Source organism: Heloderma suspectum, chromosome 1 (assembly GCF_057233095.1).
Source record: "Heloderma suspectum isolate Gila_16-S chromosome 1, 16-S_ref, whole genome shotgun sequence".
NCBI classification, from domain to species: Eukaryota; Metazoa; Chordata; class Lepidosauria; order Squamata; family Helodermatidae; genus Heloderma; species Heloderma suspectum.
Window position 1 is genome coordinate 417,292,390 of NC_139458.1, and position 25,782 is coordinate 417,318,171.

Genomic DNA, 25,782 nt, shown 5'->3' on the forward strand with positions numbered 1-25,782 from the left:
CAGTGTCATGGTGAATCTAAAAGAAGGAAAGAACGGCAGGCATTCCCAGCTACAGCAAAGCTTTATCTGACATGTATTGCTGGATGGGAGGCTGCAGGCTCAGGCACCCGAAGCCAAGAGTTCCAAGAGTCAGTCAGGCTGAGTGGAAGTCCCACTGGGTTCAGGGCTTCAAACCCAGTCTTAGACAAATACTCAAACAAACTAGGGTGGCAACTGAAAGGAAGATTTCCCAGTGCACAAAAGGATAGGATGATTGTCTGTGCTTTTCTGGATAGAGGGTTGCTCGACTCTAGGTTCTAATTGGAAGGTCCACAAGAACTCTTGAGAAGTGGTGTATTGTTGTCTTGATTGAATTAGGAAATGGAGGAGACTTGGCTTTAGCACTTCCTAGAGTTCCCAGCCTGGAAGGAATACTCTTTTGCATGTCAAGAGAAGGTGTAAATAGGGCCTGCAAATGCCTCCCCCCCCCCCCATCCTTGCTAGCAAACATTTTCAGACAACCAGAGACATTGAGCAAAGGAATTAGTGTGGGGATAAAAGGGGGGGGGGTGATTTGGTGCTCTAGCAACAGACAAAAGGAAGTGTTTCATAGAACCATTTTACTTGTGACACATAAGGCATGATGGCCACTAGTTTAAGTGGCTTTAAACAGAAGGTTTAGACATTTGAGGAAGACATGACTATCCATGGGACCTCATGTTCAGAAAAAGTATTCCTCAGACTCTGCTTACTAGATATTGGGGACAGAGGGTGGCTGTCTCCACTGTGCCCTGCTCATTAGCTTCCCAGCTCCATCTGACAGGCCACTCTTGACAAAGCTGGACTAGATGGATCGATTTTTGCATTATATAATACTTGCATATTTTCCTTTTCCTTCTCAGGTAAAGCTATGAAGAAATGGGTTGAGTCAATCACAAAGATAATATATAGGAAAAAGCAAGCACAAGCCATTGGGCCAAGCCACAATATTACTTTTCAAAGCTCACCTCCTCCAATTGAGTGGCATATAAGCAGGCCAGGAAACACTGATATCTTTGACCTGCTCACTTTACACCCAATAGAAATTGCACGACAGCTCACTCTACTTGAATCTGAACTTTACAGGTAGTCTTTATTCCTCTGAAAAGTATTGTTCTACACTGTAATACACAACCAATGTATTCTTTTGTCCTGGCTTTCTGCATTCTGTTCTTACTAGCAAGATTACTTATACTGCAAACTGTTCAGGAGTTATGTTTTAAACTGTGGACTTTATATATATATATCAATGTGTATTTGATATGGGCAGTAATCAAAAGTGAAGATTTCACTTCATATATTGGGGATTGTAGTGGTTACTATCTAAATTGTGCTATAAACAGGATTTTGTAAGTTTTACCATTTTTAAGAACCTCATACACTGATGTAGTCTTACAGTATGTACAGGAGGTGGAGAGAATCTGTTATTAAAGCAAATACAAACACTATTGGGTTCCATCCAACATTGAGTGGACTTCATTCACACAGTGGGACTTCCCTTCCTCTCCTCCCCCTCTGCACTCCCACCCTGCAAAACTGCTCCAGATGGTCCCTTCACCCTCCAGAGCAGATTTGGGGCAGGGGAAATCCATTCTGGCAGTGGTGCCCATTCCACTGGCAGATGGACACTCTTGGATATAAGTCATTGTGTTGTGCAATGGAAGCAGGAAAATCAGTCCCTTGATTTATTTGTTCTGATTCAGAATTATTGGTCAAAAGTGCAAGCTATCTGTGATAATGTAATTGTGAATGGTAGCTTCATTGATTGCGAAGAGAAAAGTCACTGGAAAAGACCCTGATGCTGGGAAAGACTGAAGGCAAAAGGAGAAGGGGACGGCAGAGGATGAGATGGCTAGATAGCATCACCGATGCAATGAATATGAACTTGAGCACTCTCCAGGAGAGAGCACAGGACAGGAAGGCCTGGCGTGCTATGGTCCATGGGGTCACAAAGAGTCGGACACGACTGAACAACAACAACAAAAAGCTTCATTGATTATAAAAGAACAGTTAGCTTTGCCTCTTTCACTTTGATTTTTATGTTCATTTTGTAGAGCTGTGCAGCCATCAGAGCTAGTTGGAAGTGTATGGACAAAAGAAGATAAAGAAATCAATTCTCCTAACCTGCTCAAGATGATACGACATACCACTAACCTTACCTTGTGGTTTGAAAAGTAAGTTGTTTTGAGTTTTTTTATTCTGAGATCTTCTCAGTGTTGGTACTCCCATGGCTGCTATGATGCAGCTTGGCAAAATATTAGAGTTCCAAAATGGGAAATAAGTACACCAAGAACAATTGTTGCTAATATTCTCAGCCGCTTATATACTAAGAACTGAAACAGAATTCTTTCAGTTATACAGTTGTGTTAGATTGAATCAGTCATTCCCAAATTGAGTGCTGTGAGATATTGCATAATTAAAGAACATTCCATAATTAATCATGCTATATTTTATGGTTTTAATTGTTGTGAACTGCCCAGAGAGCTTTGGCTTTGGGCAATATAGAAATGTAATAAGTAATAATATAATAAAGACTCTTGTGAACCTAGTGTATTCCAGAAATAGGAATAATTTCTTATTATAAGAATAATTCAGAAAAGAAGTGGGCTTCAGCAATGAGATATTTGGAAAACAGTGGATGAGGTGACACTTTTCAAGAAAATCATGTTTTTTATTATATAGTTGCTTTATGGTATTATCCTACTGATAATCAAATAAGAAATTTAAATGCTCATTTTGTTCATTTAGATGCATCGTAGAAACAGAAAACCTAGAGGAAAGAGTAATTGTTGTGTGCCGGATAATTGAGATCTTGCAAGTTTTTCAAGAACTAAATAATTTTAATGGTGTTCTTGAGGTTGTCAGTGCTATGAACTCTGCACCTATTTACAGACTGGATCACACCTTTGAAGTAAGTCAAATATAGATCTAGAAAGTGTTATAGTTTTAATTGTTAGTATATAAAATACATTTGAAAGGACATAGATATTTCATCCAAAGGATCCTGTGTGTGTTTTCAGCCTGAGCACTGGGAAGGCTGCTAGACACATTTTTATTTACGTAGAAATAACTCAGGGTTAGGTTAAAATACTTGCAAAGTGAAATATGAATGTTTATTTTCCCCACTTATGCAGAACATCAGCCTCTTTGTTTTTGCCCAAGTTCATTTGGGCATTGATTCAGAATTGGGAGACTGCATATTTTTCTCTACCCTGAGATTATCTCTATGATGGAAAAGCATTGTGTTAAGCAATCATGAATTTTTTCTCTCCATGAGAATGGGAAGCAGAAATTAACAGAGTAATAGAAAAATATACAGGGGCAAGTCCTAATGCCATTTCAAACATTACAGATTTTTCTATATGGAAAGCACTTCAGTGTGTGAGGAGGGTGGGCAGAATGAACCCCACAAAGAAATCCACACATTTTGGCTGGCCTTGGTAGCCAACCAAAATTCGTGATCACCACATGTGGTTTGCTGTTCGAGCAAAATGTATCCTCACCTTTCTCTATATATCTTCAGCAAATCCCAAGCCGCCAGAAAAAGATTTTCGAAGAAGCTCATGAATTGAGTGAAGATCACCATAAGAAATACTTGGCAAAACTCAGGTCTATTAATCCTCCATGTGTGCCTTTCTTTGGTAAGTAGGATTTTATTTTTTGTGAAAATACAATCTCAAATGTTTCTGCCTAAATAATAAGCTGCAGAATGAGTAAGAAGTGGGAAAGAATAGTTTCTGAAATGCATGACTAGTATTTGCTGTTGGCTGGAATAGCCAGACGAATAAAAACTGCGCTCCAACAGTATCACTATCAAAGAAGCCACTATTACCATATTTCAGTGGGAACTGTTGGGCTGATTTTTCAGGTATCTTCCGGTGTGAGGTTCAGATACAAATTACTTGTTAACTTGTTTAGAAACGTTACATTAATGTAGTATACTGTGTAGCTCAAGCTGAACCAGAGATACACCAATGGATGAAGGTGAGATAAAGGAAGTACTCAAAATCGTTATGTGCTCGTTAAGCTCAGCGCTATCATGAAGGATGATATTTTCTGACTGTACTCTGACAGTGGGCCGGTTCAGGTGTAATGGTCTCAGTTTGCTCTTTTTAGACTGAGCATTGTTCCCCTTTGTTCCCTCCTCCTTTCACTCATGTACCAGAATTGAAGACTTCCAGGGTTTGTTAAACCATAGTTTCCTGTTACATCCAAACTAGGAACTTGTTTAATCTCTGGCTACAAAACTAAGGTATCCTGAAGAGCTTATCTAAAAATCAGCACATTTATTTATTTATTTATTTATTTATTTATTTATTGCATTTATACCCTGCCTTTTTTCCTCTTGCAAGGAACCCAAGGCGGCTTACATGATCCTCCTCCTCTCCATTTTATCCTCACAACAACAACCCTGTGAGGTGGGTTGGGCTGAGAGTCTGTGACTGGCCCAAAGTCACCCAGTGAGCTTCCATGGCCGAGTGGGGACTAGAACCCGGATCTCCCAGCTCCTAGTCCAACACTCTCGCCACTGCACCACACTGGCTCACATGGGGGTAAATGGAAGGAAGTGGAAGTAGGGGTAAACCGGGAAAATATATGATTGTTTCAGTTACCTGTACTTAAAATGTTGTTGTTGGTAGGGCATGGAAACTAAGGCATCAGAGAAAAAGTGGGCTTTGGGGAAGGGTTGGAAGGAAAGTAGGTAGGTAGCATCACACAGATGTTCTGGGAGGCAATTGCAAATATAGCATTGTACCAACTGGGTGTGTCCACCAGCAGAATGGATGTCACCAATAAGGGGCAGCAATAGAGACAATGGAGTTGTTTGAAGCAGCAGGAGATCTTTGGATGGCAGAGGGTCAGCTGGAGGAGCAAAGGTCTCAGGCAGTGATGTAAAGGTATTTATAAGAGCCAGAGAGAAAAGGGGAGTAATGCCATGGGGGACTTTGAATGTAAAGAGAAAGAGCTTGTGCTTGATTCAGGAGCAGTGTAAGGATTTAAGGAGAAGCATCACATGATCAGAGTGACAAGAGAGGTGCATGATTGACAGCAAAGTGCTGGAGTAGACATGGGAGACCAAGGTGAGATAACAGGAGCAGAGGGAGGAGAATGTAGAATGAATGAATGAATAAAATAAGAATACATCGGTCTAGGCCAGGTGTGGGCAACTTTGCACCCCTACCTGGAGATGCCAGGGATTGAATCTGGAACCTTCTTCACACAAAGCATGTGCTCTACCACTGCGTTATGGCCCCTGCAGTGGGGTGGGCAGGGACTGGAAATGGCAGGATTTGGAATGGAGGTGAGACCTGCAAAGAAAAGGTAGCAATGGTGGTAGTGCCAGGGGGAGATGGAGCCAGATTTCAGTGAGGGCAAGTAGCTGGAAAGATCAAGAGACAAAAAGATTAGAGAGCAATTGATTTCTTAGTGAGGGATTAAGCAGTTCCAGATGGAAGAGGAGAAGCAATGCAGGAAGAATGACCAGCAACAAATGGGGATGAGATTTGGAGAGAGAGACCCCAGGCCATGATTCTGGAAGCAAGTCTGAAATCACTGTGGAAAAGGGTAGGGCAATGTGGAGATCTGAAAGAGGAAGAAGAACTGGGCACAAAGGAAGGTGGCCCAAGGTGCAGCTTACTTCCAGAGTGGCTTGGCGATGCTCTTTGGTGCCACCCTTCAGCCACTGCCCAAGGCCTGGTTTACTGACTGCATGTTGAAATGAAACGCTGCCCTTGGTCTTGGTGCTGGTTTGTCTGGGTAAGGGTAGGAGGGAGGGTTTAGTGGCAAGGCAGACTCACCTAATTGGAGGGATGGGATTAGGACTCTCTTGGTTGGCTCTTTAGAAATTGTCAAAGTGTGTACTTTAACCTTCCCAAAGTCTTTGTGCCTCTAGTCTTAATTCTAGTTTTCTAATAAAATACCAGAACATTTTCATATAGTGCATTTTTGCATGTTAATTGTAGGAATTTATTTAACAAACATCTTGAAAACAGAAGAAGGCAATCCTGAATTTCTAAAACGACATGGAAAAGAGCTCATTAATTTCAGCAAACGGAGGAAGGTGGCTGAAATAACAGGGGAGATCCAGCAGTACCAAAACCAGCCATACTGCCTAAGAGTAGAACCTGACATCAGGGTAAGTTGTATGTACTTTTTACACAATGAGGATTAGGTTCTTGTGGGATGTCATAGGCAACACATACAGGGTGAATCCCATCTGCTGACCAGCATCTAGTGCTGATTTAATAATTGCTGAATGTATTTTCAGCAGAGTCCTTGACATAAGGAAATGGCATGTAGACTGATTCCCACCTCTGTTGTCCCTAGTAAACTTCTAGATTGTATCCTCATCAAATATGTATTATTTTAATTTGGCTTTCCTATGTAACAGATCTGGAGTCAGTCAAAGTGGTCTTTGTTTTCCTTTTTTTTAATTGCAAAATGTTATGTTGCTTGTTGCTATGAAAGTAAAATACTGAATTGATACTAATTTTAGAGAGGAGGATATGTTTCTTCATGCAATCAGAATATGTAGAATATATAGCACAATTTCTGTCCTGGTGAGAGAATTATAGCCTCCGACTCACTCTTAAAGCAAGCTTTATTCAGGTTAGTCAGACTTGAGGCACTTGGGACGAGGGTCCTCCCATTCCAGTCCTGCCTGATTAAGATACAGGGCTTTTTCTTTCATCTACTTTCCACAACTTGGCCTTTGTTGGTTTGATGTATGAGGAAATTTCTCCCTCCTTTCACGACACAGTTAGGGTTGGAATGGAGCCAAGCTGATCCTTTTCACCATTTTGATTGTTCTGAGGCACTTACCATACCTAGCTCATGAGCCCTTAAGCAAGCAAACAGGCCTTCAAGTCCTCAGTAGTGTTCTCACCAAAAAATGGCTGGCTACTATTTCTCTGTCCTGGTGGGGGAGGCAGAATGCACCAGTCATTACTCCCATCTTCTTCCACAGCTTCTTTCTCTGTGAGGGAGTTAAACAGGTGCCTGCCAGTGGCAGCAATGGTGTGGGGACAGGTGGACAAAAGAGTTGGGCTGTTGCCTTGTGCCTCATCCAGTGGCATTGGGCAACAGTGGGGCCTTGTCTCATGCTCCCACTGGTACGGAAAGGAACGAGCATCAGCTTTCTCTGTCTCTTCTCCCTCCCTCCCTCCCTCCCTCCCTCCCTCCCTCCCTCCCTCCCTCCCTCTAAAGTTTAGCTATTGGTGGCAACAGTTGAGCTATATCTCTTCCAGTGCCCAACATTTGTTCACTAGCCATTTTGGATCAGTGCCAGCATTCCCTGATCAGTGCCATGAGATGCCTTGTGGAACAAAACTGCCCTTCTTGATCCCTACCTATAGGACTGGACACTGCCTTGCTGCCACAGGTTCTCCCCACCTCCCCCTCGCCACTTATTGTAGACGTTGAATATTTACACTCAAGTTGATGCTGCTGGATTAAGGAGATATTTGTTAGCAGGGGGAAAGGGTTGTAAAGGGAGGCATATGAGTGACTCTTCCTTTTCTCCATAGTCCTCAGCCTTCTGCACTCTTGACCTTCACAAAAGAGATGAGGCCCTTCTAGATGTCCTTATAAAAGGTCTGGTCCTTCAGCAGTTCTCATGATTCTAGCCCATAACCTAAGAATGATGATACCATGTATAGATATGATTCCTTGTGCAAGTTTCCGTGTAGGGGACCTCTAGTGGCTTCTTTTATCCTGGCCAAACAAGATTGCATTTCAGGCTCATTGGAAGTTGCTTCTTCCTTAGCACGTGTCATCCTGTCTGGCACATGCCTCTATGTGCCTCTTCAGAACTGTCCAAGGCAAATGGACAAAGACCAAGTTGGAGCATAGCATCAGCCATTAGGCTGGCGCTAATGGCCTTCAAACCTCTTCTCCAGAGGAACAATATTCTAGTGAGGATAGACAGCACCATGGCAAAAGTACATGTCAACTGCCAAGGAGGGACAAGCGCCCCCCCACTCCACCCACCCCACACTATTCCAGGAGTCATTCCTTCTCTTGAGTTGGGCAGTGACTCACCTGCATTCATTTTAAAGCTCTTAATGTCAGTAGGGCCTCCAATTCCAAAGAGCTGATTGGTTAAGTTGGCAGGACCTGGACTCCTCATAATTGGGTCTCAACATCTTGGAGATTGCAGCAATTTGAAGGCAGTATGGTGCATTTTGTGTAATGCCTGCTCCTATGGGTCATGGAATAGGAGCTGTCACAGAATGGAGAGAAAAAGGGGGTGGAATGTCAGTTGAAGGCAAAGGGAAGGAGAGGAAGGAGTCAAGTGCAAGCATCATCAGTGGAGACCTGCTGTGGAAAGAGACTGAGATTCAGAGTGAACATTGACTGAGTCCTACAGTTGACTCTTCTGTGCACAAAAGCAGCCTCGGTGAACTGACCTTGGAGTCTGAATGCTTGTATTGGTTGTTCTTCCTTTATGTGTTGTTTTGCTATCTGTGCTGCTTATCTTTTGAAAAAAAACTCTACATATTTTATTTCTTTATTTGTTATATTGTTATAGTTATATCTTGCCTTTCCTCCAAGGAGCCCAGGGCAGTGTGCATGATCCCCTCCTCTCCATTTTATCCTCACAACAATCCTGTGGCTAGGCTGAGAGTTAGTGACTGGCCCAAAGGCATCCAGTGAGCTTCATGGCCATGTAGGAACTTAATCCTTGTCCAACACTCTCACCACTATACCACACTGGCTCTCAAATAAATAAACCATCTGGAAAGCCTTTTTCAGTGGGCAAGAGGGGAAAAATCTTACTCCACAGCAAGATCAAAGAGTTCCTTACATTCACATCTAGATGTAAAGGTTTATGTCCAGGTGGCTGGCTACATCATCCTGAGCAAAAAGGGCCACATTCTCTTGGCTCTCACCTTCATCTATGCTGTTCTCTAGTGTGAGCTATTAATCCATCTACAGCACACAGATTCACATATTGGACCCCCACAGAGTTCTCCAAATAGGAGCAGATGCCATTCCTTGGATACTCTTGTTGAGGGCAGGCTGCTGCCCTGTTGCTGAAGGGTTTGCACATACTGCATGTTGCACTATATTAAACTTTCTGAATGTTTTGGGTTTCAGAGATTTTTTGAAAATCTGAATCCAATGGGAAATAGCATGGAAAAAGAATTTGCTGATTCCCTTTACAACAAGTCCCTAGAAATAGAGCCACGTAACGTCAAGCCACCCCCAAGATTTGTAAGTATCCAGACTGTATTCTTAAGCATTAGCTATAAATTACAGTTTGTTCTTTGGAGTTACTTGTAGAGCTACGCAAAATTGATTTTTTTTAAAGAAAGAAATACTACAGTTAAAATGTTCAAATTAACTATGTTATGAATGTTGGTTTGGTTGTCCTTGCAGCCCAAAAAATACAGCTATTCTCTCAAATCTCCGGGTATTCGTCCATCAAACCCAAGGCCAGGCACCATGAGGCACCCTACTCCTCTGCAACAGGAGCCAAGAAAAATCAGTTACAGCCGTGTCCCTGAGAGTGAAACAGAGAGTGCAGTTTCCGCACCAAACTCTCCAAGAACACCACTCACCCCGCCTCCCCCATCCTCCACTTCTAGCACTACAGATGTTTGCAGCGTGTTTGATTCTGATCCTTCAACCCCTTTTCATTCAAGTAGGTGCTATAGCTAGGGCTGGGTTTTTCCTCCTTTTTAAATTGTTCAGCCTATGTCACATTGTGTGTACGTTTTCTGATAGTGTTGTTGTCAAAGAACAGGAATTAGTGAGCTGGTGTTTATATTTGTGAGAACAGAATCTACTTCTTGATTAAGTTTGATTTTAGTTCACACTGTGATTTAGAAAGGAGATTGAGATGGCTATTTACTGTTAGTACATTGATGGTTGTTGGCTGAACGCTAGTAACCAGAATAATTATCTCCTTTACTACCCATTTGTCAAATTGAGCTACACAAAAACCAAAGACAAATTAGTTTTCAGGAAAAGATAATCCACTTTTCCCCTAACCATGACATCTCCTCTTCACATTTACACTACTGGCCAGCAATTCAGGATAAGACATTAGTCATTTTTATTGGTAGTCAGAGCCATTTACTAAGGATGTAACAGCTTGATTGTATAAGTAGGGGAGCAGAATCTGTGTGTGATGCCCAACATACTACTTCAGTTGACAGTTTACTTGCCCAAACTGGAACAACTTCAGTTGCAACTTCAGTTGAATCAGAACTGAACCAAAAATATTAATGGTTTGGCTCCCTGGGCACGACGTGGTCTTGCTGTGCTGCAGTATAAAATCCTTACCTTCCTACCTACCAACCAGCATCCAAATGTTTTGTATAACTAATACAAGCCTTGAAATTCAGGTCTCCATTTTGCCTCCATCCCTCACTGTCTCTGTGCCTTCCACCCACCTTGGCTGTCCCCACACCCATTCTGGCGGTCTCTCCTATCCCTGGGCAAAGTTTCTTGCCTTCACCACTCTTTGATTTTAGCTCTCTGCTGTCTTCATGTCTCCTTCCCTTGAGTCCTTCATTTACTTCTCCATATATTCTGCTCCTGGGTTCCTTGTCTCTTACCTCTCCTGCCTCTTGGGCCCAACCACTATTCATCTTCCTAGCTTTCATTGTCTCCACTTGCCCAGTATGTAGCAGATCCTGTTACATTGTTAAAACAAAGCAGGTCTCTGCTTGGTCAGTGCCGGATGAGAGACTGCCTGAGAGCCCCATGTAAAGTGCACTGAGTTTCCAAACTTAGAACATGCTTTGGGTAAATAAGACTTCCCAACATTTGTTCTCAGCAGCACCTCTGCTCTGTCCCTGGTACCTTCCAAAACAATACCGCCCTTCTTATCCTCATGTATTTTTCCCAGCCACACTGGTCTTTCCTTGCATTTAAGAAACTGCACTGTCTGTCAGCATTCTTTCATTTAATTCTTCCCCTCAGCACTTATGTTTTTGAAAAATGAGTTCTCATGACATCACAGCAACTCAGCAGGGAGGAAGGTTGTAGATAAATGATGGCTATTTTTTTAGCACTACTTTATACGCTGTATTTTGTGTGTTCAGGTCATTAAAGTGTTCTAATATTAAAATAATAATGAAACCCAAATGAGAAATATGACTTCCACTTTCCATATATTCCTAGGGTCTGCTTCTGTGTCCTCCATAAGTTTTCCAAAAAGCTCTGATGATATTACTGTTCCCCCTCCTATTCCTCCCCGAAGACGTCCAGAATCCGCTCCTGCAGAATCCTCTCCATCAAAGGTATTTCTACCTCATTTCTTGGTGCAGAAACAGTGAGACAGAAATATCATACTCATGCCTTATTAGAGATGTAAAAATAAAGTTTTTTTCCCAGAAAAATTTGAAATTCTGGAAAATTGAAAAATAACTTTTTTTAAGCGCTGCTTACAGATCCAAAATCACTTTGTTGCTTTAAGACTGCCTTTCCCAGCCTGGTGCTTCCAGATATTTTGGACTTCAGCTGCCATCAGCCTCAGGCAACATGGCCAATGGTCAGGAATGCTGGTGACTGTAGTCCAAAACATCCAGAGGGCACCAGGGTGGAGAGGGCTGCTTTAGCAGCCTTTCTGTTCCTAAAGTTATTTTATGCATAACTTAGTTTGCTCATAAAATTATCATTATATTTTAAAACTTTTAAAAGTAAACTCAGTTTGTAAATTTGTAATCATTGTCTGAATAGATTAGAACGAACTTAAACGACTGCTACAGCATCAGAAACACAGGACTGTATAGATCAAAACCCAAGTTGTCAAGAATGTACATTTACTATCAAGAATGCACAATGGTGACTCTACTCACATGTTGGGAAACTGAGCATAAATGTCTTATCAGTAAAATATATTTTAGATCAATACTTTTAATAAGGAATAAAAGAACAAACTGTGCTGGGAATCTTACAGAGAGGATTAAAAAAAATTCCCCATGGCTTCATTATTTCCAGACATTTTACATCTCTAGTCTTTCTATAAAAGTGTTCTTATTACATAGTTTTTAGAAATCATTTTGGGGGGAGTAAAGGCTGGGCACAATATATAAATACTTTTTGTCTTAAATTCTAAAAGAAAATATTTCATAATCCAAAGCTGTTCCGTTTTTCCAATTTCTCAGGAAAAAACAAAAAGGTTCTTCAATAAAAAAAACAGGGGGGGGGGAATGTTTTTTCCAAAATTTTCCAGGTTTTTTCCTGGGCCTTCACATCTCTATGCCTTACCCATAAGTTAGAATGGAAGTAAACCAAAATCATTTATGAAGATCATGGATCGAGTTTTTAAAAATATGTTTTTCCCCCAATGAATGTTGACTTTGGTTGCTACCTAGCAAAGAGTCCAGTGTGGGATGAGGTCTTTGCAGTTCCTCACCCCATCCATCTTAATCTTTGCATCCCCCCAGCTACTCCTCAGATTTGCAGGCTCAAATAGCTTCCCTCAAAATAGTGCTTCTGTTATGTAGGGCTGAGACTAAACAGTGCCCCAGATTTGCCACCCCATTCTTAGGTAACAAATTTGGGGAGCCATTTCAGTTTAGAAGTGGGTCTGGCATCGGGTAGGGTACTTACTGTAGTGGAGGTTTATTTTTAAAAAAGAAGCTGCCATCTGTGAGAGTGGCTTACCACACCCCAGCATTTAAAGCTAAAGTTGTGGTGGTCAGACTAAGAACTCAGGCTGCCACCATGTTTCCCCACTCCCTGCATGCTGCTGGGATGATTCCAAGATGGGTTGGGCAACGTAGCAGCTAGAGCTCTTGCTGGGGCTGGGAAGGATGATCCTGCTGCTGCCCTTGGAAGTAGCAGCTTTTAAAATGTTACAAAGGAGGCCCTGCCAAGGGAGGTGCCCCTAAAAACACCGGTTTGGGCCCCACCACAAAATTACACCCCATTTTTGGAGCTGAGGGAGAGAAACCTTCCCCTACATTGAGGCAAAACTTGAAACGTACAGTGTGGAATATGGGTCCGTGGTTATCAGGGATACTTGTTGGACATTGCTTGATAAGCCACATAAATGTCCTTTATTGTTGACGTGATAATCTGGAGGTTCTGGTAAGCCAATGTCCACAGGTTGAGGTTCACCTCGACAGGAGCAAAGTAAGGGTACATATATGTGTCTGTGGTGGCCTTTTCCCTCCAGCCCATGATACTGGCAGCCTGGTGTCATTTTCAAAGAGGTACATTCTGTCTCCCTGTGTTGTTGGCAGCTTCTTTCAAATACGATAACTTCTGAGAAGTATACTAGAGGCTTTCCCTGTTGGTCACCAGGGATTAATTGTATGGTTGGCTGCGTTGGCCATGTTTTGAGACACACTGCTTGTACATTTCTGCAGCTGATGGTTGAGGAGATGACGTGTAGTCAGTTCCACTTTTAGTGCAACTCTCTTCACCTTATTCTTCAAATGTTTCCTCTTCTGGTGTTGGAGCACCCAGCCAGTCTCATTCTCTCTCCTCATCTCTTGCTTCTGGAAGGAATGTGACCAGTCCAGAATGAAGTAATGGAGAAGGGACTGAAAACCACCTTGAAATATTTTTCATTCCCCAAGAGAATAAACCTAAGTGTAGTGCTCTACCCACAATCTCCTATACTTTCCTCCGGTCTCTTCTGGCCATTAAGATTTTGGTCTCCATGATGGCCCTGATTCTGCAATTGCAGAAAGAGAGATCATGGGAGGTGTCTGGCAAATGAAAGCCTCTAGGCTTTCTTTCATTCCTTGAAAATCATTCAAATTAGTATATAGTGTACTTAAAATCAAGGAACCTTGGACTTGCAGTGGAGGTTCTTTTTCCTTAGAAGGAGGAAGACAACTTGTACTGGGTGACCCTCCCATCCAGCTACAGAGGCATCGGGCAGGACTTGTAAATGCTTCTTTTAAGCTTCAGCTGGGAGGTTCTGTCTTGACTTATTTAACACTGAGGCCTTTGAACGGTTTTATGAATGGACAATTTTTTGTATTTCAGATTTCTTCTACACATCTGGATAGTCCACCAGCAATCCCCCCTCGACAGCCAACATCAAAAATTTATTCACCGAAGTACTCAGTACCAGACAGGACCTCCATCTCAGACCCCCCAGAAAGTCCACCTGTATTGCCACCACGAGAACCTATGCGAACTCCTGATGTTTTCTCTAGTTCACCTCTACATCTCCAGCCACCACCTTTAGGCAGAAAAAGTGAACTTGGCAACACTTTCTTTCCCAATAGTCCTTCTCCATTTACTCCCCCTCCCCCTCAAACACCTTCTCCCCACGTAACGAGGAAGCAGTTGCCATCACCTCCTTTGATACCCCAAGATACGGACCTCCATTCTGTTGCTGGGCCACCTGTTCCTCCACGGCAAAGCACTTCTCAACATATCCCAAAGCTTCCTCCAAAAACTTATAAAAGGGAGACTGCACATCCGTCAATGCATGGACCACCTCTGCTGGAGAATGCCCACTCCACCTGAATTCTCCCTTTTGCTACAGAGAGTGCTTTCCTTGGTGCCATGTCTGTTGCTGGCAATAGATGCACTGTACCTTTTGGTGCCAAGGAGTTGAGCTGTGTTGCTCCTAACACTAAAGACTCTACAATACATTTGGTATATGGTGTAGAAAATAACAAATCTTAATAACAGGCCCTTTATCGTGAAAAATCCTGTTGCTGTTTGCTAGTCTAGTATGCAGGGCACTGTTCTAAAGTCACTGGGCATCTGAATGTACCAGAAATCAGACTTGCAGATCTCTTTGGGCCAATAAGCAGACACCGTGCTTTGTGTAGTGTCCAGTGAAGGATGAGAAACGTAGTCCTGTAATCATCTGTCCACCACAGCATAACTTGTTGGAGTGAAAATATTATGCACTTTTTTAAAAAAAAAATCTCAAACAGGGAACTTGATAGTCTTCTTAATTTTCTTTTGTTTTATTCCCTGCTTTCCAATCATGAACTGGACTATGAGGAAGATCTGTGGTACTGAACCAACGTAGAGCTAAGGCATAGCACTGTACTACAGTCCTGTTTACAAACTGTTACAATTACTAGTACATATATGGGTACCTAGGCTTCACCAAAGAGGTACTTTCCTTCTTAATGAATATTATGGTGCCAGTTCAATAAGAAATTTTGCCAGGAAGCAGAATGCCTAACTTTTGCCTTCTTTAATAAATGAGATTTAAGTCTTACATGAATGATACCAGTGACACAAACTGCAAAACAGCACTATTGTCAGAGTTAAATCTGTTCCTTCATTTAGAAGACTGTTAAATCTAGACAAGTTAGGTCTTCTTCATCTTAAGGTTTACCGATAACCCATGTTATGGCTGGTAATGCAACATCTTTGATTATGCCATGGAAAAAGCAAAGGATGATCCGCTGGCCATATCCCCTAATTATCACCATGTTTTAACTAGCAGTTGGTAGATGAATAATCAGCACCCATAGAATTGCCTTGTAGTTGCATAAATAAATCATATGTATATAGTGAATGTTGCATAAATATACTTGCAAATTGTTTTTAATTTAATTGAAATAAAGATACAGATATTTTGTCTGGCTGACATATATTAAATTATTGCATTGCTAAATGTGCATTTCAGTTTAAAGCACTGAGAAGGAGAAACATCCTGTGGTACTCACATCTATCTTTCTAGCTCATTGTTTTTTATTCAATAAAGAATAAACAAAAGAAACCCAAGGTCTGACATGTGAAATAAAGGTGAGTTAGGGGCAACTCAAAGTTAACAGCTTTGTGCTTAAAATGGAATGGATCTCCTGCATAATCATGCAGTACAGAATTCCAAAATCTGATTAACCTCCTAAACATTGAAGTTGATCTTTACTATGTCAGAAATATTTGAAAGAGACTAATCTACATGAATATCCCGCCTTGGATTATCCATAGACCTGTGAACTGCGCTTCTGATTCCAGTACTGTGATGGTAATACATACCACTTATTTAAGATATTTTAATCATCTCTACTACACTAGGATTTGTGGATGGTGCAGTATTGTATTCTTAGTTACTAAGACTCTTCTTATAGGATGTTTTCTCTTCAGCAAAACCAAAATACATTTCAGCAATCTAGAAAGCCATGTCGCTGGAACAGTGTTGGTAGAAGACTATCACCATGGACGCCCACTGTTCTAAGACATTTCTGCACCACTATGCAGTGTGGTCTTTGCATTTCAGGAAATGTTCATTTAATCTGCATTAAATGGATTCTTTTTTAACTTTACATGTACAGTATGCAGAATCAAAAGAAGGGCATTCTGGAAAACAATGTTTGTATAATGCTAGACTATAACAAGTGTTGAGATCCAGTTGAGGGTAAGGAATACTCTAGAAACAGTTGAAAGTTTTAAAAGAGAAGTTGGGAAACTGGTTCCTATTTAGATTCCTTTCTTCTTCTTAGTTTGTAACACTAAGGGTAATGGACATAGCCCTGTCCATAAGAACTTTAAATATTGCAGATGATATCATTCCCACCTTGGCCGACTAGAGGGAAACTCTTAAGTGTGTCATTTATCCAGGCTCTGCTTACATAGAGAAATAGCAGATCCCTAATTGAGCTACTTTTACTTTAGAAGACAGTAGTAAGGGAAAGACTTTACATTTGTTAATTCCATTCGGATTTGCAAGCAGCAACATCTTATACAGATCTATCTTATCCTTGTCTTTAGTGAAAACTACTAAACAAAAAAAGTGTAATATTTGCACCAGCCCTCATTGGTTGCTAAGATTACCTTGCTTGATAAAACCCAAATGCCAAATTATTCCATGAATTGGCTTAAGGAGCTGAGATACTGGGTTTAAAGTGAAGTTTGCCAGCTGCGAGTTCTTTTAAGATGATTGAGGTAAAATATTTAGATCCCTGAAAAAAGGTCAGCAGGTCTTTACGAATGCAAATGTTAATGTCCTGAATATGGTAGATTCCCACAAACGCACTGAAGCGGAGGTTGTGTGCACAAAGTGAGGGTGGTACCTCAAGTCTCTTATTTAATACACTCAACTTTTTGTTACGTTGAGTGCTCCAAATGTAGCATGGAAAACATTGCCCTGTTTGAATAGAATTGGTTTCTGCTCACCTAAACCATCCATAATGTAGCTCCTTGTTGCTGTGTATAGAATTCTTGTCATGCAATTTGATAAGTCTATGAAAAGTGCTGAGTTTTTTAAAAGAAGTGTGCTGCTTGTTTCAAAACCATCCCAAGGAGTTGGTGGAGTACTCCCCATAATCAACTTTGTTACTTTCCAAACTCTTGGTCAAGTCTCTAAAATTATCCAGAGGAAGGTAATATTGGATCAAATGTTGATGTGTCCAAACTTGAGTTACACAGGACTCCACCAGTCCATAATAAATATACACTTTTTTTCATGAGACCATGTCTGTTAGTATAGGAGTATATAGTCCATTACAGGTATGTAGCTGAACATCAGGCAAAATGGAAAGATACTAAAGAATTGGCTACATAGAGCCGAGTGGCCAAGATGGATTTTTTCCCATGATGGGGGAGAAAAACATGTTCCTCTACCAAATTTGCTATTGAACGGGGAGAATAAACTTCCCATTCCCTGGAATTAGTGTGCCAACAGCAGTATATTTTAATGAATAAAGGAGGAGGAAAATCTTGCAAGTCTGTGAGTAGACAGTCGATGGCCATATTTCATCCATCCCATACTGCAAAAGTACTTTCTGAATTATTAGTATAGCATGTGCTGCTACTTGCTTTCATGGACCCATGCCATCTTATGTCAGGCTGTTCTTGCTGAAATGTAGCTGATGCAGTTAGGGTTTTTTAATTTTTTTGAATTCAGTAGATTTTCAAAATTGGCCTACAGTGTTTATAGATAAACATTGGCCAAGATTAAAAGAGCTGTGTACAGTCTTCCGCATGAACGTACAGGGTTTTTTCTAACCCCCACCACCACTACAACCCTGAAAAGCCTCTCTGCAAGGGAAAACAGAGTTGGTACCCATGGAAGTGTTCTACTAATGCAAGGGGTTCTTGAGACTCCATTATCAATTTTCTAAAAGTGTATGAGAGACTCTCTCAGGGCAGTATCCAACATTGTTTTCCAAGGAATCCTATTGTGCAAATCAACTCTGTTGGTGTTGCACTAGAGGTCCTTACACTAGCACAATTAATTTGTGTTAACAGAATGACATTGTTAGATATTGCCTAAAGCTGCAAATATGACTCTTGTTATGATTGTGGCAGGGGCAGATGGTTGTTAGAGACTAGCAACACCTGTCGAAGATCAACATTCTATACAAATGAAGCCATTTGGGCATAGCTTTAGAAATCAGCTGAGTTCCTGAATTGGTTTCTGTTTAAATGTGACAGCTTGTTTTCTGAATGCTTGCCTGTGTGTCTTGTCTGCGTGCTGTTCCATGTACAACACAAAAAATGCACAAAATACTTGATGTTGCTCCTATACTTTTAGTTAGGGAAAAGGAGGGCCTTGCTGTAAAACCTGTTCTTAATTAACAATGGGGAATGATCAATAAGGTGGCTTATTTGGATTTTCTCTTGAAACACCATGAGGCCCAATTCAGAAGATGGGCAGGTGCCAGAGTTCACTCACATACAGCAGCTATAAATTGTGTTCTGAAATTGATCAATGATCACCTCCATGTTTCTTAATGGGTAAATTATTTTTCTCTACTAAAGAAAAGCAACTGTAGGCCTATTGCTAATGACAGGTGTAAAGCCAAAAGCACTTGGTTTTTGTGAGTGAATTCCACGCCTTATTTGCTGTTTGTTTTTAAAAACAAACCTTGAAGTGCATTTTTTCTGTCAACTGTGAGCAAATCCTCCTTTTGCCTTTAAAGTCAAAATAGTGCATTAAGCAATCAGTTGCTGCAAAATTGCAAATTGAGTGACCTTCTTAAAACAGTCATGTACCCAGGTGAAAGAGAAAAATAAATCTTGTGCCAGATGTATGCAACTTTCAGTAGCTGCCAAATGTGCCTTTTTCAAAAGAATTTTTTCCCCCTGAAACACCATTGATTCTTTGGGTGGGGTCTTATTTCAGGTAACATTTCTTATTTGGCCAATTTAGAAACCAAGCTTTCTGGTTCTCTATGTACAGGTTTATGTTTTGATGAATTCTGATAATTCGTATATTGAAAGTGTATTGTCTTTTGTTTAATGGCGTGGATACTTGGATTAATGGTTAAGAAGCTATGGCAGTCCAACCCAGCTGTGTAAGGTTGAAGTGGTGATATCTAAACTGGCAAATCTTATGGGCCTGTGTGTACCTAATCATGTATGTAGGTGAGCTTTTGTATGCTATGTCTGCAATGGTATTCAGATTGCATTTAAACTGAAAATTAATAGTGGCTGTTATTTTTTGGCATTCAAGAGATCTGTTCTTAAAAAATAAATAAAAATGCCTTACATATCCTATAAGCGTATATCTTTGTATATGTGATAACTTAGGTCTGTCACATTTTATTCAGCTTAATGTAGTGTTGTCATATAAAGAGCCCTCAGTGTTAGAATATTTAGTTACCACTCAATGCATGGGGGAGCTCCCAACACAGGGAGCAAACATATGTGCAGAATCAAGTGGGTCTGATTAGTTGAAGTTATACCAGCCTATTGTCCCACAATTGCAGATTTGACTGTGTGGTTATATTTTTCAGTTCTTACATTTGATCTAAGCTTGCAGAGAAGTTGAGTCTTTTGCGATGTTGGCTCTGCAATAACTTTGAATACAATTTGAACAATGGGATAGGTCTGAAGGAAAATGTGCTACAGTAACATTTCAATTATGTGAAAGCCAGGCTCCTTAAGCCCACAAAACTCATAGCTAGGGTTCAATGTGAAAGGGAAAGATACAGTGCTGGCTCTGCCCTATTGTTGTCTGCCTTATCTTTATTACAGCAATCCTGGTATTTATCTGAAATAGTTTACTTTAATACAGACCTTCCCCCATCCCTTCATGATTGTGTCTTGGAGACAACACTGCAAAACACCATGACTTGTAGTTGATTTTAATAACATTCCTTAGTGGAAGAGTAATCCTGGATGTTTGTGTTCCAAGTCTCTCTAGCTGGCCTGTGTTTGGGATTAGAAAAGAATAGGTAGGACTGGCAACAAACCTTTCCTTCTAAAAGGAGTGCCCTTGTTCAGGGTTCTGGCCAGCCTTTCCAGGCACTGTTCATCCCCATGCTCTTTTCCAGCTGTGTCTTCATGTTCTGTAACTGCTGAGCATGCTCAGTATTCATTGGGTAGCATGGGACGGGGAGTTGCCCTATTTTTTAAAAGGGGTTTTTTTTTTGGTAGTTCTACAAAACTTGGGGTTCCCATGAGCATGGCAATACCTTCCTCTAGTTTCTCAGTGGCCCTGTTTTGGTTACAATCCTGTTGGCACTCACCACCTAAGTTCGCTATTAGGAGTGATATCAGTTCACAATCAGGTAATTGTTGCAGCCTTTCAATCGGATAGTATACAAACTGAACGTTCAGGTGAATTTGTTCAAAGTATATTCTTGAGCAATGTGCTTGGTCTGAATTTTACAATGAAGTTTATTTGAAACAAAAAAATATCTAGGGGCATATACATAAACTCTAACCAACCAATGTCTGGCAATTTCTCTAGATTCTGAATGCACTTCCATGACTTTTAAATGGAACTGATTCCACCATCTGTTTAAAATTCAGATTCTAAATTCCAATGCTACTTAACATTTTTGGAGAAAAATGATGGAAGCTTTTGTCATACATCAATTGTATTAAGTGTTTTTAACACTACATCACTCAGGCTAAAAAAAACTAAGTTGCAAAAGTCACGTTCAATTAATGTTTTTAACCATTTTGAATAAACTCCAAAGTGTCATACCTACTTCCTAGGCTACACTTGGATCTGAGCTGCCCTTCTAAAGATGGCAGCCATATCCATCTAAAGCCATGCAACAGTTTTCCACATTTTGTCCACTAATTAAGTTATTAGGGTGGGATGTCAAATGGGGAGCTGAGACTTATTTGATTAATGGTGGAGGTCCAGGAACTTTCCTTCTGCTAAACCAGCTCATCTGCACAGTATTCAGAAGTGCATGGTGTCCACCACAAAGGGTCACTTGATGGCCCATGAGGCATTAGTATTCAGCCTCTAATGCCCTGCCCAGTTCTAATGTGGCAAAAGTTGTGGAATTCTACACTTCTCTGTGGGGTTTTGTCTTGATAAATAGCAACTCAGAAGCAATGAAATATCATATACATTGATAACTTCATACTATGCTTCTTCCATAACAGTGAAGCCCTTATCGCTGGGCAATAGCAATAAGTGAGTGTTCAGTGGGTGGCAAAATACACTGCTGGCCCGCAGAGTGAGCATAAAAGAGTAGCCCCTGAAAATTCAGGAGCTGGCCACTTCTTTTCTGGAGCCAGAAGGCAGCATCTTTTAAAACAAATCTAATTTATACCACACTCTTAGCTTTCTATTGTTTCTTCCCTTGAATGTAAAGCTGCTTGAAATAAAACAACTGCTTACATGGGACTCAAACCAAAGAGCTCAGCCCAGGGGAAGTGCTGAAACAGTTGGTCTTTCTCTGGATGGCTCATTTCTTTTTGAAGAGCTGGCAGAAGGATCTGCGAAAGCCCCCCTTCTGTCCTTGTCTTGGAGTGTGGTTGCTGAAAGATGTTTGCTCATTGTCATCCCTATGAGAGAATCTGGTGTTGTCTTCTAAATGCATCTCCTGAAATGGAAAACACAATTCAACTAAGACTTTCACAAAGTTGTCCATGTGGGGTCTCCTCCCTTCCACAGCGGCCATGTGATGAACCAGAGGAATTGCAAAGGAGAAATTACAAAGCCCTTATCTACAAGCCTTTGTGGGTCAAAGGTGGTATGACTGATAGCCATCACTGCCTGTCAGTATACTTATCCCACTTTCATGTCTGTTGTGCAGGTTTTTATAGTGCTTCAAAAACCTGCAAACCATGCTTGACCAGGGACAGACTAAAATGACTGAATTGATGTGCACCATAAGAAACATGTCTCATAAACCATGCTTCCTTTTATCCATGTAATTTCAGCTACTAGCATTAACGCCATTAACCATATTACATGATATCCAGGGGCTAGAACTCTGCTTATTTCCCCATTTTTAAAGGTAGTATACTCTGTATTTTTTATGGTAGCAAAAGTCAGTGTCTGGATTCAGTTGGTGTCACACTGTACCTAGCATAACCAAGAGACTGACTCAAAAGACAAGGCTATCTAAACAGGCAGCTTTGGCCCACAATGGCTTCATTTAGACTGTAGTTCAAAATAAAGTGGGCGGCAATCTTGGGTAGTCTTTCTTAGAGAAAGAAGGACTCTTGATGCCCCCAGAAGCAGAGGGAAGGTTTAGCTCCCACCCCAGTAATGTCACTTGATTGTGCCCCCCCCCCCCACACACACACTATTTTCTGTGTAAATAAATAGCTGCCATCCACTTCCATGGCATAATGAAAGCATTTGGGAATACCAATGGGGCTAAGCTGAACCCTGCTCTCCTGCCCCTGTAGCGTCCGCTGCCAAGGTGGTTTGGGGCATTCATGTTTGATGTGTGACTGCAGAGCACATGCCAGGGATCCTTCATAATGATAGTCATTTTGCTCAGAAAGGCTTGCCCCCACATGCCATTTATGGAGCAGCACCTTGGTTGATGAACAGGGAGTCTATAAACTGGACTTAGTGGGGATGATTTGCACAAGAGATGGCTGGGCGGTAGCTCATAGTGCCTGTCCGTAAACTGAGCCCTGAAGTTACTAGTTCTCAGGACAGCCATCAGAGATGGAACAAGATCCAATAATTACACCTACCCACCCCAAACTGAAACACGCAAAGCTAGACAGTATAGCTAACATTCATCCACAGGCCATGAACTAAGGGACATTAAGCTGGCCCTGCCATGCCATCTCTGTGCTCCAGTCACCAAAACTAGTACATTGCTGCTGGCCTAATAGGTCACCTTGATTGATTGATTGATTGATTGATTGATTGCATTTTTATCCCACCTTTTTCCTCTTGCAAGGAACCCAAGGCGGCTTACATTATCCTCCTCCTCCTCTCCATTTTAGCCTCACAACAACCACCCTGTGAGGTAGGTTGGGCTGAGAGTCTGTGACTGGCCCAAAGTCACCCAGTGAGCTTCCATGGCTGAGTGGGGACTAGAATGCGGATCTCCCAGCTCCCAGTCCAGCACTCTCGCCACTACACCACACTGGCTCTCGCCTTTAGAGAGATTGTGGGACAGGTGAGGCCCCCATTGCCCTTGTGCACCCGATAACCATTGGGAACCTCCCTTGAGCTGGCAATCATTACGCACTTCCATTAGCCTATGCAGCCCATGACTCTCCTATGCAACTCATCTGTCGGTTTCACCCATACTCTTCCAGCTCAGCCAGCTAAATTAACATTGGGAACCTGCTGCTGGATGGAGGTAGCAACACGTTCTGTGCTCTGGATCCTCCTTTCCCTGGTTCAGAAGGTAGGGTTGATGTGTCAGCTATGCTGGGAGGTGGCAGCTCACCGATCAGTTCTGCCTTCTGAAGAACAAGATAGGGTTTGTCAGGCTCCAGGGTTTGGTTACGCAGTGCCAACAGCTCGGATTTCAATTTTGTTTTTCCTTCGCTTTGCTCGGGCTGTTGTCAGATTATTATTTTTTTTGAGTGCCAATAATAGTATGATAGCAGTATGGTGTGGATCTCTACAACCATCCCATGTTAATGTTTGTTTGCAGGCTTCTGAGGCACTCCAAAAACCTGCAACATATGTTTGATCAGGGACAGCAGCAGTGCAAAAGTGTGCGTATGTGTGTACGTGTGTGTGTCATGGGAAACAATGTCTCTGATCTTGCTAACTTAAGCACTCTTAAAAGGGACTGTGTGTGTCTAGTCCCAGTATTCTACATAACTTTCCCCTTAGGCAGGAGACAAAGAATGACAGGGGACTCTGCCTTATTAGATATTGGGGCAAACACACTTTCCTTCACAGCATGGCAGCCTTTCCTGGCAGAAGCTTGAGGACGTCTGTGTGTGGCTGGCCTTTCTTCAATCTCTGCTCATAACAAGAACATGGGCTGCTGACATGATGGGGGTTTTGTGGATGCATTTCAATACATATATCAAAAGTAATGGGTTAGATAGTTTATGCAATGAGAAATCTATCTCCATCAAATATTTGTAATGGAAAGTCTGGATTACAGGGATTTCCCAACTGTTGGATACAGCAAGCCAGGCTCCAAATGGTTGTTGTTCTTATTTGTTGTTGTTGTTGTTGTTGTTAGGGAAGGGTAGAGGCATGTATGGGATTTTCTGCCTCAGGGACCAAAATGATTTGACCAGCCTTGAGTACTATGTATCTTGACTTGTCATGGGGTGGCGTGGAGGGCGGCGAGTATGATTTGCTCCTCTGCCTTTGGCAGCAAAATGTTTTGTGCTGGTTGAGGAAAAGGCAGAGACACAATCCTGGCAGATGGCCTGGGGATTGGGGAAATGGGTTCCTTCAGGAAGAAAGGCGGGATATATTATTGTAAAATAAGCAATCAGGCAACTGTACCAGAGGCTTCAGCAACATTGGGCCAGAGAGCAATCGGAAGGCACATTGATGCCATTCTACCGCTGAAGCTAAGCAGATTTGGCCTCAGATGTTGTCTGGATGAAATACTTGGTTGGGAATTTTAGGGAAGCTGCTCTCTGCTGGAGCTCAAAACAGTGTATAAGTGCAACTGACAAATAGAGGCTTAGGAGCACCGCTTCAGGACATCACCCTGATCCCTTCCCCTTTTTAGCCTCATAGTTGCTGCCCTGCTTACGTGTTTCTCAGACCCTTGCCTGTCGCTCTCCTTACTTCCACAAAGCTTTGCTTTTCACCCACTCCTCTCTGCGGAGGAAAGAAGTTCCGTTGGGAGCTCTGGGAGGTGGCAGAGACCCCATGCGACTGGAAGCCCCTCTCCAGCTTGTTTGGCAAGCGACTCCCGCTGCTGCTCCGTGTGCTGTAGAGCCTCGTGCAGACCCCTTCCGTCCCGCTACTGCGGGGGAACTCCTTCAACGACCGGCTCAGCTGCTTGCCTTTGCTCCGGAAAACCTCACGTTTGTAGGTGCTGCTGCTGTTGACTGGAGTACAGCTCTTGGGGAGCGGCTGTAAAGTGTGCTCTGTCCTCTCTGGCTCTGTGGTGAAGTTCACAGGCCTCAAGAAACAGATGTCAATGCTGGATTCAGAAGAAGCTGGAGAACAGGTCTCAAAGGCAGCCAGGTTTTGAAAGGACTCTTCCTCGTAGGGGCCGGGCATGGTATACATATCCCCTCTGTACTCAAAGTCTTCATAGTCAGGAGTAAAACTTGAACTATCCTGGAGAAGGTCCGTTGTGGAGGCCCTCCGGGTCCGCTCAGGCTTCCCTTTTGCTTCGGATGAGGGAGCATTGTATTCCATGTCTGGGAGGGCATGAAAGGAAGCTGCCAGAGCCTTCAGGTCTTGTTCATTGAACTGCGATGGAGTCAGGACGTTCTCAGGCCTGTCAGGCCTTCTCCCATCAGTTTCCCACTCACAGGGTGATGCTTCCTGCATGTTTTCCATCCCTTGTTGTTGACTCTTCTTAATCTGTGACATCAAGTGCCTTAATGAGAGGAGGAGAGAAGACAAAGGACCAGATTAAATATTAGGCTGAGCAAGCTATAGAGACAAATTGGAGTGCCTGTCTCTCAATATGCAAGTGAAGGTATCCCCAATGTGGGTGAATAGTTTACCAATTATGAGGGAGCTCCTTCCTACTCAAGTGGACTCAGTCTTCCCAA

At 42.0% G+C, this 25,782-nt stretch overlaps 2 protein-coding genes across 4 annotated transcripts in view; one reads left to right on the plus strand and one right to left on the minus strand.

Moving 5' to 3' along the window:
* Positions 1-19,402, plus strand: part of SOS1 (SOS Ras/Rac guanine nucleotide exchange factor 1) — a 65,407-nt gene extending 46,005 nt beyond the window's left edge. The window contains exons 14-22 of the mRNA XM_084829133.1: positions 882-1,104; positions 2,073-2,192; positions 2,767-2,929; positions 3,542-3,659; positions 5,982-6,154; positions 9,118-9,234; positions 9,400-9,664; positions 11,152-11,270; positions 13,975-19,402. Coding sequence (XP_084685259.1) covers positions 882-1,104; positions 2,073-2,192; positions 2,767-2,929; positions 3,542-3,659; positions 5,982-6,154; positions 9,118-9,234; positions 9,400-9,664; positions 11,152-11,270; positions 13,975-14,463 — 1,787 coding nt within the window. The 3' untranslated portion in view covers positions 14,464-19,402. The remainder of the gene's footprint in view (positions 1-881; positions 1,105-2,072; positions 2,193-2,766; positions 2,930-3,541; positions 3,660-5,981; positions 6,155-9,117; positions 9,235-9,399; positions 9,665-11,151; positions 11,271-13,974) is intronic.
* An 879-nt stretch (positions 19,403-20,281) lies between these two features.
* ARHGEF33 (Rho guanine nucleotide exchange factor 33) overlaps positions 20,282-25,782 on the minus strand; it is a 49,115-nt gene continuing 43,614 nt past the window's right edge. For 2 of the 3 annotated variants that reach the window (XM_084829136.1, XM_084829137.1), the window contains 2 exons: positions 24,804-25,604; positions 20,282-21,698 (listed from right to left, as the gene is read on the minus strand). In XM_084829136.1, coding sequence (XP_084685262.1) covers positions 21,686-21,698; positions 24,804-25,604 — 814 coding nt within the window. In that variant the 3' untranslated portion in view covers positions 20,282-21,685. The remainder of the gene's footprint in view (positions 21,699-24,803; positions 25,605-25,782) is intronic. The other variant, XM_084829134.1, reaches the window with a different exon arrangement.